The sequence below is a fragment of the Sciurus carolinensis genome, chromosome 1 (assembly GCF_902686445.1).
Source record: "Sciurus carolinensis chromosome 1, mSciCar1.2, whole genome shotgun sequence".
NCBI classification, from domain to species: Eukaryota; Metazoa; Chordata; class Mammalia; order Rodentia; family Sciuridae; genus Sciurus; species Sciurus carolinensis.
In genome coordinates, this window is record NC_062213.1 from 143,816,907 (window position 1) to 143,829,265 (window position 12,359).

Below are 12,359 nucleotides of genomic sequence, written 5' to 3' on the forward strand. Positions count from 1 at the left end.
CACACATGAATCTTTATTTTTCACTGCCAGCATCAAGGAAAGAAAACTTTTTTCTATAATTTGTATGAGGGATTTAAAAAAATTAAAAACTATGTACTCATGGTTATAAACCAAAATGTACTGTACTATACAGAGAAAGGGAGCAAAAAACCAAGTCCACCCTTCCCACAGCTACACCACTCTTCTATCCATCCTGAGGCTTTCAGCAACAGATTTCCCTCCTAAGAGCCAAGGAGACAACCTGCACAAGCTTGTAAATGATTCGTCTTTAAAATGTACTTAAGTGGAAGCTTTAATAAAAAGAGGGGAAATAGACTTATAAGCTGTCTTTTTTTCTAGGTGACCTTGTTTAAAGGACTTTCACAGGCTGGGATATGCTCAAGATGTGACGGGCCTGGTGTTTCCCTCCCTGTCCTGTTTTTGTTTTTTAACCACCAGCACACTATAATATGGGAAACTGAAGCAGTCCCTTCCAGAACAGCTTGACCAGCTTTGTGAACCCATGGCATCTGAAGCTGAACTAAGGATCCACCTGAGTTTCTCTTTCCCTGCTTTTTGCTTGATGCCACTTTAACTGTGGACTTTCAAGTCAGCCTTCTGCCTTTGAGAAAGTTCAAGGACTATGGTCACTTCTGTCTACCTTATCCTGCTCCTTGGTAGTCTGCAGTAGTCACAGCCTTAGCAGAGCTGGGTTCCTGGTCTCTGCACACAGACTTTTTGGATGATTTAATTTTTCTAAGATCATAATACAAACAGTGATCAGCTGGGTTTTGGCCAGGGAGTTGTCTTTGTGGACTCTGTCTGCATGGCTTAGTAGTAGAAGGTTTTTTGTTTTGTGTTTTATAATTCATTCTAACCAATGAACAAGTACTTATTGACTAAAATAGACAAATAAATAAAAGAAATTTGAAGAAGAGAAGGCTTATGAAACTTCACAGGTAAAAACATAACTGAAAACTGTCTTTGGGATTTGTTTTTCTTTACTGATAGTCCTAATTTTGACAACTACCAAGAGGACTTCAGACTCATTTGAGGCACTTACATAAGACAACAGTCTTATTAACTTAACCCTGGTAACTTTATTTGTTCATTCCACTTTGGACACATAACTAGGATGGTTTGGAATTCAATTAAAATCAGACATGGTATCATTTGAGGAAGAAACTTTATTTTTTCACAGAGAAAAAATCCTAACTTGTTAAGAAATACAGGCTTTTTAATTTATATTCAATTATTTAGAGACATTCATATTTTCATGTGAATGAAAATTATCTCAAATATTCAAAGACAAGTGAAACTCTCCCTTTGATATTTCCATTTGCTCTCTTCAGCTTTCCATTCTCTTGGCCTTCCCTTCTATATGGAGAAATATTTTAAGTATATGTTACTCTGGAGAGGATGGGAGAGAAGAGTTACAATGGGTATGCTTGTTATTATCAGGGACTGTGCTCTAAGCTCTGGGAATACAAATACAAACAAAACCCAAATCCTGTTTCGCAAAGAACTCACAATCTATTTAGGAAAGCAGATAGCTACCTAATCATTTTATAATCAGTATTCAATGTATACAGCGCTCATACAGAGTAAAATAAAGTGCTGTAGATGAATAAGTAAGGATTTTGCATGGAAAGGTTGAGAAAGATGTCACAGACACTAAATTGTAAATGGTTCAGAAATACAGAGCATAGTTTGTGATAGGACATATCTTGGGCCACCACTTCTCAAGGGTTGACCTATGGGTTTGAGGAGTGACTGATCCTAGGAACCATCCATTCGATGTTGTCAAGGGCAGAAGGCAAATCGGGAGCAAAAGCAGAGGCTGAAGGAGGCCATGAACAGATGGACTGAGGCCGTGAACAGATGGAATGATATCAACTGTCATCTGAAAACAAAACAAATGAGCAGAAATGAAGCATATATTCAAACACAACTGTCAGGACCAGGCAGACAGGCTCCATCCACCCTAGTGAAGTATAGATTAGGATTTTTCAAAAAGCACAAGTGCTTTATGAGAGGAACAGAAAGAGGCCAGATTACCAGGCAAGTCCTCCAAGAAGTCATCTGCAGCCCGAAGCATCTGCCTCAGTGCAGAGAGGATCAGAACATCCTTCACAGGGTTCAGTTCCTGCTCTGAAGCATAATTTCCAACCATCAAGATATTAGAAAGAGGAATGCCTAGCATTTTGTTGATAAACATTACCTGTGGAAAAACATTAAAGAAGCATGTCATATTTGAAATTTGACTGAATTTTAAATATAATTCAGGAAACTGGAAAAGCTATAGCTTGATAAATTCTCTTCAGAATGTAATTATAATTCAAATAATTATTGTTTTAAAGAAGTAGAAAGTTGAACGAGCCGAACAATTGATCCAATACTTTGCCTCTGAATATGTTGTGTGGACACACACACACAGTATGACTGTGATACTTTACTATAATATCCGATTACAAACAGCATTTTTTACCTGACTCTGAGAAGTCATCTTTCTTGTCATGTTTAAAAGGTTGTTTTGAAGAACTTCATCACAATTATTCAATTTAGTAAACAAGGCTACATGTGCTACACCTGTATCGAACAGATAAATCAGTTATTTTATATCATAGCAACATATCAACAAGGTAATTAAATTGTGTGAAAGTCACTCTATATAAAGTGATTTTAAGAACTGGAGAATGAAATATTCCAAGTAAATCTCACTATGGAGCCTGAATTTCTTCTGATAGAGAAATGCTTTTTCTTCTAACATGAAAGATCCATTTTTAAATACAACTACATTTGCACTAAATGTCTTAAGACAGTCAAGGGGGGAAAAGTGGTTGCTGTACTCTGAGAACTAAAAAAACAAATTTAAAAAAAATGAGAAAAAGAGAAAGTGAGAAACACTGTGTGACCATTCATCAAAGCAAATGCCCTAATGTCCCAACGCATTCTGCCTCAGATCAGAGACTGGAGAAATAATTCGCCCTTGGCTTCTAAACTTATCAAAGTTCTGTTTTGCGAACAACTGCTTCCAAGGAAAAAAAGATGAAATCAAGGTTTCCAAGTAACAGTCAAATCTCAACATGTCCTGAGATCCTTTACCAGAGCTTTTAGAAATCTTGTGTTTCTGAGTCCCATTACAAAAATGACTGCCTTCTATAGTCTCCTTATACAAGTCCCAGATATCTAACTAGCAAAGTTATCAAATTCTTTCCATTAAATGCAGCTAAAGATTCTGGGCAGCATACATAAATCAAAGACAAAACTAAAAGGTGGAGAGAAGATACAACACTAGAAAGGTTGGGAACAAAGACACATTATGGAGGTGGCTTCCCTAGGTTTTCTTTTCACCTCATACATCCCAGATTCCCTGTTGGAGAAACCCACAACCAGGAAAGGTGAATTAGAACTGGAATTTAAAAAAAAAAAAAAAGAAAAGAAAAGAAAGAAAGAAAGAAAAGAAAAATCTGGTCTTTCTAGCCAGAGCTTTAAAAAAAGGCAACCTAGCAAGATAGAGTACTTTCTTACAATGATCACACTACCCAGCCAAGTACTACAGAAATAACCTCAGCCCTACCCCATGCAACCACTTTAGTGGTGTCAACACAGGCTATTGGGGATTTTGGACATCTACCACACTAGCAATAATGAATCACCCTTCTCTCTTTCTCTGGCAGTGTTGGGGGAGGCCAAATGACAAGTTTCAACTTTAATCACCATTTTCACAGTCTTAAAAAGTCTCCTTTCCCCTGGGATGGAGATCATACAGGGAGAAGTAACAAAGTGCCCTGTCTCCAAAAAGACCTCATGGTTAACCTGTACTCCCCACCCCACTGGTGTCAAAAGGGTCTGCTAAAACACAAGGTCTAAGTAAGATCCAGAGCCCCATAACATAACTTCTAAAGTATCCAAAATACAATTAAGAATCATTTCTCACAAGATAAACCAGGAAAATGTCTACTTGAATGAGGAAAACTAATCAGAAGATTCTGATACTAACCAGATGAAAAAGATTTTTGAATTATTTGGCTAGAATTTTAAAGCACAAAGACATACTTAACCAAATAGGAATGCACTTGAAACAAATGAAAAATAGTGTCAACAAAGAAATAAAATACATGGGAAAGAACCCAGTGAAAATTATAGACATGAAAAATAGATAACCAAAATTTTTTAAAACGGATGGTCAAAAGCAGAATAGAGAAGACAAAGAATCAGAGAATATGAAGATATATTAATAGAAGTTACCCACTCTAAAAAATAGCCAATAGAAAAAAAATAAATATACAGTAGGACTATGAAAAAAAGATCTAGAATTCATGTTATCAGAGTTTCAGAAGAAGAGAGATGGCACAGCCAAAAATAATTATAATGAAAAAAAATTTTGGCTGGGAGAAATTATTTGCAAATCATATGTCTGACAATGTACTCATATCTAGAATGTAGAAATATCTTCAAATTCGACCAGGAAGAAAAATAAAAAACAAAATTCAACAAATAATTCAATCTAAAAATAGGCAAAAGATATGAAGAGACACTACTGATGAAGAAGATACACAGAAGAAATAAGTACATAAAAAGATATTCAATGTCACTAGACAAATTAGAATGAGATACTACTATAGACCTATTAAAAGAGTTAACATTGTTTTTAAAATTAGAAACAATATCAAATACTAGAAAGAATGCAAAGAAACTGGATTTCCCATACAGTACTGGTGGGAATATATATTGGTACAGTTTCTCTTGAGAGTAGTTTGGTAAAATTTTAGAAGCTAAACATACACTTACTATATCTTACTCAGCAGTCATACCCTCAGGGATCTGTGCCAGATAAATGAAAATGTATGTCTACAAAAAATATGTATAATAATGTTTATAGGACTTATATTTGCAAAAACTAAAACTGGAAGTCATCAAAATATATGTTGATAGACAATGGTTAAATAATTTGTGGTATATCCATACAATGAAATATTAGTCAGCAATAAAAAAAGTGAACAATCGATACATGCAACATTTTAGATGGACTTCAATGAATAGTAAGCCTAGTCAAAAAGGTTGACAGACTATGATTTCATTTAAACAAAACTCTCAAATGACAAAAGATAGTAGTGGTTGCCAGTAGTTAAGCATGGTGAAGAAGTAAAGAGAAATGTTTGTTTTGGGTACCAAGGATTGAAAACAGGGGTTCTTAACCACTGAGCCACATTTCCTGTCCCCCATTTTTACTTTTTACTTAGAAACAGGGTCTTGCTAAGTTACTTAGGGTCTCACTAAGTTGCTGAGGTTGGCTTTGAACTCTTGATCCTCCTGCCTCAGCTTCCTAAGCCACTGGGATTGCATGCATGAGGAAAATCTTTATAGTGAAGGAATAGTTCTGTATCCTGATTGTAGTGATAATTACATACATGAATTATCTATACATGAATCTATACATGTGATAAAATGATTTAGAACTATGCATTTTACCTAGTAATAATGTCAGTTTCCTGGTTTAGATATTCCTTATCTACAGTCACATATCATGGGTGACCCCCCAATCAAGTCACAGAAAAACAACACATCAAAAACAACTACAGTCATTCTAAAGTTCTTAAGACTAATATTTAGGACTTTTCTTTGACAAGCCTTTGAATGAGCTCTACCTACTCTTGCCACCAAACCCAGAGCTCAGGAAATTGGTAAAGGGTATATGGGACTTCTCTGTACTCAATTTGCAACTTTCTGGACATATAAAGTATTCCAAATATGAAAAACTCTTGATAGGGTGAGACTCACCACAGTTTAATACTTCTTCATGAATTTGTTTGAGCTTTGCTGCCATTTTAGAGGAGAGATTGTTAACAGAGTTGATGTCTAAGACATAAGCCACACAGTGAATCCTGTCCTTCAGTGATGGAGAGGTGATGAAGGTTGGATGTTTGGGTGTGATTGGATTACAGGGATTAAACTGTTATGGAAACATATAATAACATTCAAAATTCAGCCTCCACCATTGAAAATCGCCACCACTAAACTCCAACATGAAATTATCCCTCCACTGCCCCAGTTATTCCTATCTCCCGCAATTAGTCATACCCCTCTCATTCCTCCTTTCCTCTGTGAACATAATGTCATTATATAATTCTTATACAAAAAGAACTTCTCCTTTGTTAAAAATGATTATTATCCACTGTATGTATCACAGGCAAGTATGAAGAATGCTTTAGGAAAAATTAACTTAAAATTCTAGCCTCTGGAAATAAATGCCATTAACCATACCATTTGAAACTCCTCTTTAAACATTTTACATGTTGAAATGGACTAAAGGATACAGATAAAAAAAGAGACAAAATATGTCTAAAAATGTAATTATAATTAAAATGCTATAATTTCTTCGAATTTTGCAGAAGGGAAATACACTGAAGTGAAACAAAAGAAATATCAACTTTCAAATTAATGACTCCTTATCATGAGACAGTAATCTTTCTAATATTAAGAAAAAAGATTACAAATCATAGAAGTTTGAAAATGTGTTGGGTTTTGACTGTTATTTCATAACTAGGCTGAACTGACTGACTCACTGATACACAAAATGGTTAGTCAGCATGCTCACTCTCCCTACCTGCTCTGTTCTCTTCCCTGAATCTTTAGATCTCCTTTTCCCTGACTAGATTGAGAGCTCCTTGAGAAAGTGAATTGTTTATTTAACTAAAGCATAGTTTATTTAACTGCTATTTTCAGCGTCTCTCTTCATGTCTGGCAAAAATTAGATTTTTAATACATAGTTTTTGAATAACTAGATGATAGATAAAGTTCCCAAGCAAGCACGACTGGGAGGCAAAGAGGTCACTATTTAGAAATTGAGGCTGATTCTGTCACACAAAATGAAATACAATAAAGGTTAACCTTTCAGAATGTTTGCAGTGTATCATCTCACTTCATATTAACAGCCATCCTATGAAGTGGACACAATTTCATACTTTTAAAAAAAGTAAGACGTGGAGAGACTAGTATGTCACTTGCTGGTGGGTACCTATCTAATTAGCAGCAGAGCCAACCTTCATATCTAGGTTCGTACTCATAAATTCTAAGCGTTTATGGTTTAATATTTCAACATAGTGAGGTTAATTATTTAATACATTGCCCATACAATTAAAAAAGAACAAGAGATTAAATTACAATCTTACTCTTGATTTACATAACTAAAGAGTGATATAAACAATATCCCCATGACCTTTTCCTGGAATCCAGAGGAGTAGAATTTTGCCTTGTGGCTTTATTTCTCAATGGTATAGACAAAAATAGCAGTCACCCTGCTTTTCTTACATGAGTGCTTATTCATTTAAAGCGGTCAATTGATAGTGGAACCACGTTATGACAGTTGAAATTGTCTTATGGGGTAAAAGTTCAATGAGTACTATTAATGAAAATGGTTTGAAACATCTTGTAATTAAAGAACCCTTACTTGATATCTGTCTGGAACACAGCCTTTTAAGATGTAGGGTATGTCATCCAGGCACAGTCCGACATCATCTGTCTCATCCAACCCCATTGAATCACACAACGTAAATGGAAGATATTGTCCATATTTTCCATTTCTAACAGAATACATCCTGTACTGTAAAAAGTCATGTGTTAAAGTTCATTGTTTAACTAACATCCAAGACAGAACAATAGGAAGAACAGATAGTGTTAACACCATGGTCCTCAAACATTTTGGTCTCAGAACCCTATCAGAGTCTTCAAAAAATACTGAGTATCTCAAATGTGAGGCTCTATCTATAGATATTGGACATTACTAGGAATTAAAATTGAAAAAGTTGTTTCTTTTTAAACAATAGATAAAATTTTAAGTACTTATCTTGTATGACATGATGTTTTGAAGTATATCTACACTGTGGAATGACTAAATTGACATATACATTGTCTCATATCATTATTTTTTGTGGTGAGAAATTTTACATCCTCTCAGCATTTTTTAAGAACAAAACATTATTGACTGTAGTCACCATGCTGTATGACAGATCTCTTGAACTTATTTCTCCTAAGCTAAACCTTACATCCCTTGTCCAATACACATCCTTCAACCCTGTCAAACTACCTTGGCCCTTGGGGACCAATGAATCTATCTACTTCCATGAAATCAACTTTTTCAGATTCCATATCTGAGTTCACATAGTATTTCTCTTTTTGTGCCTGTCTTTTACTTAATATAATGTCTTCTAGGTTTAACCACTTTGTCACAAATGACAGAGTTCCTCCTTTTTGATCCCTGATCAATATTCCACTGTGTATGTATTAACATTTTCTTTCTTCATTCATCCATCGATGTAAACTTAAATTGATCTCACATCTTGCCTATTGTGAATAATGCTATAATAAACAAGGGAATATAGATGTCTCTTTAAGGTATTGATTTCATTTCTTTTGACTATACACACAGTAATGGATTTGCTGGATTATATAGTAGTCTCATTTTTAGGGTTTTTTTTTTTGAGGAAACTCCACACTGTTGTCAATAATAACTGAACATTCCCACCAACAATGCTTAAGTGTTCCTTTTTCTCATCTTTACTAACTCTTGTTATTTTTTGTCTTTTTTGATAATAACCATTCCAATATATGTGAGGTAGTATCTCATTATGCTTTTAATTTATGTTTCCCTGATGATTAGTGATGCTGAGCACTTTTTCATATATCTGAGAGCCATTCGAGTCTTCTTTCTTTTCAAAGAAATGCTGATTCAGGTCCTTTGCCCATTTTGTAAAGCTGTATTTTCTTACCTTTGAGTTAATTTGAGTTTCTTGCATAATTTTAATATTAACTCCTTTTCAGAAGTGTAATTACTAAGTATTTCTCCCATTCTATAGGTCCTGTCTTCACTCTGCTGATTGTTTCCTGTGCTGTACCAATGGTTTTTTAGTGTGGTGCAATTCCATTTGTCTATTTTTTTTTTTTTTTTTTTTTTTTTTTTTTTTTTTTTTTACCTGTTGCCTGAGCTTTTGGTGTCTCATCAAAAAAAAAAAAAAAAAAAAAAAAAAAAAAAAAATGGCTATCCAAACCAATACCAAGAAAGTTTCTCCCATGTTTTATTCTAATAGTTTCACAGTTCGAGATTAAACATTTAAATCTTTAAACCAGTTAAAGTTCAATTTTGAATATGGTGTGTGAAAATGGTCAAACTAAATTTTCTGCATTGTTCATACAGTTTTCCTAACATGATTTATTAAAGAGACTGTCCTTTTTCTATGGTATGCTTAGGACACCTTTCTTGAAAATCACTTGGATATATATGTGTGGACTTATTACTGGGTTCTGTATTCTTTTTCATTAGTCTATGTGTTGATTTTTATGCCAGTACCACATTGTTTTGTTTACTATAAATTTATACTGCATTTTTAAGTTAGGTAGTATAAGGCCTCCAACTTTATTGTTTTCTCAAGATTGCTTTGGCTACTTCAGATCTTTCATGATTCCACTTATATTTTAGATTTCTTAGACTCCTGTGAAGAATGTACGTGTCTAGGTACATGTTATAAGGACTGTATTGACTAAGTCACTATGGGTAGTATAGCTATTTCAACAATATTAACTTTCCAATCATAAACACAATTTATCTTTCAATTTATTTGTCGTAATTTGTTTCATCACTTTTATAGTTTTCAATATAAAGATCTTTCACCTCCTTGGTTATATTTATTCCTACATTATTTTTAGTAACTGTTGGTTAGGATTGTTTTCTGGATTTTTTTTTTCAGATAATTCACTGTTAGCATGTAGAAATTCAACTTATTTTTGTTTCTTGATTTTGTATCCTGAATCTTTACTAAAATTCATTCATTAGTTCTAACAGGCATTTGGGTAGTTTTACCAGGTTTTTTATATATAAAATAACATCATCTGTTTATAGGAATATTTAACAACTTACAAATTTGTATGCTTTTTGATTTTCTATCTTGTCTAATTTCTCTAGTTGGGAATTTTAATACTATGTTTAATAAAGAAGTAGGTTGAGTAAGTAGATCAAGTAAATAGATTTAGATTTTTCTAAATCTTAAAGGAAAATCTTTCAACTATTCCACATGTGTATGATGTTAGCTGACTTTGTCATCTATGGCCTTTACTATGGTCAGGTACATTCCTTCTATACCTAAATTACAGTTTTTATCATAAAAGGATGTTTAATTTTTGTCAGATGCTTTTTCTGCATCTATTGAAATTATCCTATGGTTTTTGTCCTTCATTCTGTTAATGTCTCAGGGACACCCATGCATTCAAAAAATTCACTTTAAGAACAACTTTAACCAAATCTTCTTCCTAGATAAACACATTCAACCTGTTCCCAAGAATGTTTTTCAGAAGACCTCTGACCATTTTTTATTATTTGTTATTTAGACAGATACATTTCCAACATAGGCACAGAGACGAAGAATTTGGAAAGAATTAAAAAGAAAAAAAAGGTTTCTTAGAGACTCCAGACGCTTTATTCACAATTTTTCCATTAGAGACAGCACTGTTATATTGCTTCTAAACCAGAAAGTACAGAAACCTTCTGTGACCGACTGTAGTTCCCCACGAAGTCAAAAGCCCCCACTGTCTCATTAAATACCTAGGAATAATGTCACTGAGATTATGATCCTGGAGAGCAAGTCTTACTGGTTGCTCAGCATGAAAGGAATTGCATAAAACATTAAAGTATATTGTAAAACTTCAGGGACACCAATATGCACTTTCATAATTTTATTGACCATTAATTTGTTTCCTTTACAACTTCAATTATTCAAAGAGAAGGGTCTCCAAGCAATAAAAATTCTGCCTTATATTCCTTTAGGTTATATAGTATTTGGGTTTCATTTAGAGTATAGGATCTAACTCTTCTCTTGAAACAATACTTTTGGGATTTTCAACTTATAAAGAAGGAAGAAAAATTATTTTCTGAATAATACCACTATCAGAGCATCTATCACATTGAATAGTACTTATTTGTTTATTACCTGCTGCATTCTCAGATCCTTGAGCAAAGAGACCAAATATTATTTCATATTTAATTCTCTAATTCCATCTCAATATTTAGCAAAGAGAAACATTTCAATTAATGCTTAATGAATTGAATTTTTGCCAAAGTATCTTATCTTGGATTCTGAAATAAGGCTGATGTATTAAAATAAATCTGCTCCACAGATTCTGTATTAAAAGAATCTGGTCAACATCAAGAAAAACTATGTGATTCTTGAAAATCCTAGAAAATGCTTCAATTTATTGAGTGAAACACAAACACAAAAGCTTAATGTTGACAATGCACAACATATTTCCCATCAAATAATATTATAGTAATCATAGAAAAATGCACCCCAACTATGAAATTTTCTAGTCATTCTATTCCCTTTATTAGTTTTTGTTTGATTTTATAACTTAAGCATAATAAAGAAGTTTCTAGATAAATGTCACACCCGAATTTATAAATCTTTAGAACAATGATAAAGATATCTATATAGATATATGTTTATATTTATATGAGTACATGTTTCCTTAAATACATTTGTTTGTAAATAAGATCATTTTTAAGGAGCATAGATAAATTTATCCCTTGAAGTATGACTTACCAAAGTGAATTATTTTGTTTTCATGACCATTTCTTAAGACCGAACTTACATACTAAAAAAATCATTGTATTATATTGTATTGTTTAGTTTTGTAGTTCATTATTTTATTACTAAAAGAATAGAAAAGCATTTCAATGGAGGTAAATCATCTGGGACAGGAGTAAAAACAGACATCAAAAATAATAGGCAAATATTTCCATAGTTTTAAATTTTTGCTGTTTATACAATAAACGTCAAAAAGGCATTTTTCCTTTAATTTCTTCTTGCATCCATAAAAAATCAAAAGTGTCTCTGGATAAAATTACTCAGTGGAGACAATTCTGATTCAACTTTTACTCCTATTTCACATTTGATTCAGCATGTAACTATTGGTAGATTAGGAAGAGACTTGAGAGAAAACAGCAAACAAATGAATAAATCTACTAATTGTAACTAATAAATGAAATCCTTAGGGGATTCTGAAGTAACTTACCTGTTCAGTAATACTAATGTTATCAGACCCCACTGGGGCTTGGTGAGTTATGTGGTCATGGAAAACAGACTTCACTGAATTGAAAAAACTGGATTTTCCAGAACCAACTGGACCCAGGAGGAGAATACGGATATTTGAAACCAAGTCTGCATGTGGCTTGTAGTCTCTGAGGTCTGCTAGGAGTTTCCTTCTGTGCCTATTAAAATGTGGTAGTTAAAAAACAACAGCCAAACTTCATGAAGAACAGCTTCCCCTTTCTTCCTTTTTAAGGCTTGTTTTCATTGCTTACTTAGTACTTTGATAGTAACAGCCTCTAT

The 12,359-nt window shown here is 33.4% G+C and overlaps 1 protein-coding gene across 1 annotated transcript in view; it reads right to left on the reverse strand.

The window, feature by feature from the left end:
* Positions 1-1,154: 1,154 nt before the first annotated feature.
* Positions 1,155-12,359, reverse strand: part of Ifi44l (interferon induced protein 44 like) — a 29,418-nt gene continuing 18,213 nt past the window's right edge. Inside the window, exons 4-9 of the mRNA XM_047537133.1 lie at positions 12,043-12,238; positions 7,433-7,585; positions 5,764-5,935; positions 2,468-2,568; positions 2,038-2,200; positions 1,155-1,882 (exon numbers count right to left, since the gene is read on the reverse strand). Coding sequence (XP_047393089.1) covers positions 1,872-1,882; positions 2,038-2,200; positions 2,468-2,568; positions 5,764-5,935; positions 7,433-7,585; positions 12,043-12,238 — 796 coding nt within the window. The 3' untranslated portion in view covers positions 1,155-1,871. The remainder of the gene's footprint in view (positions 1,883-2,037; positions 2,201-2,467; positions 2,569-5,763; positions 5,936-7,432; positions 7,586-12,042; positions 12,239-12,359) is intronic.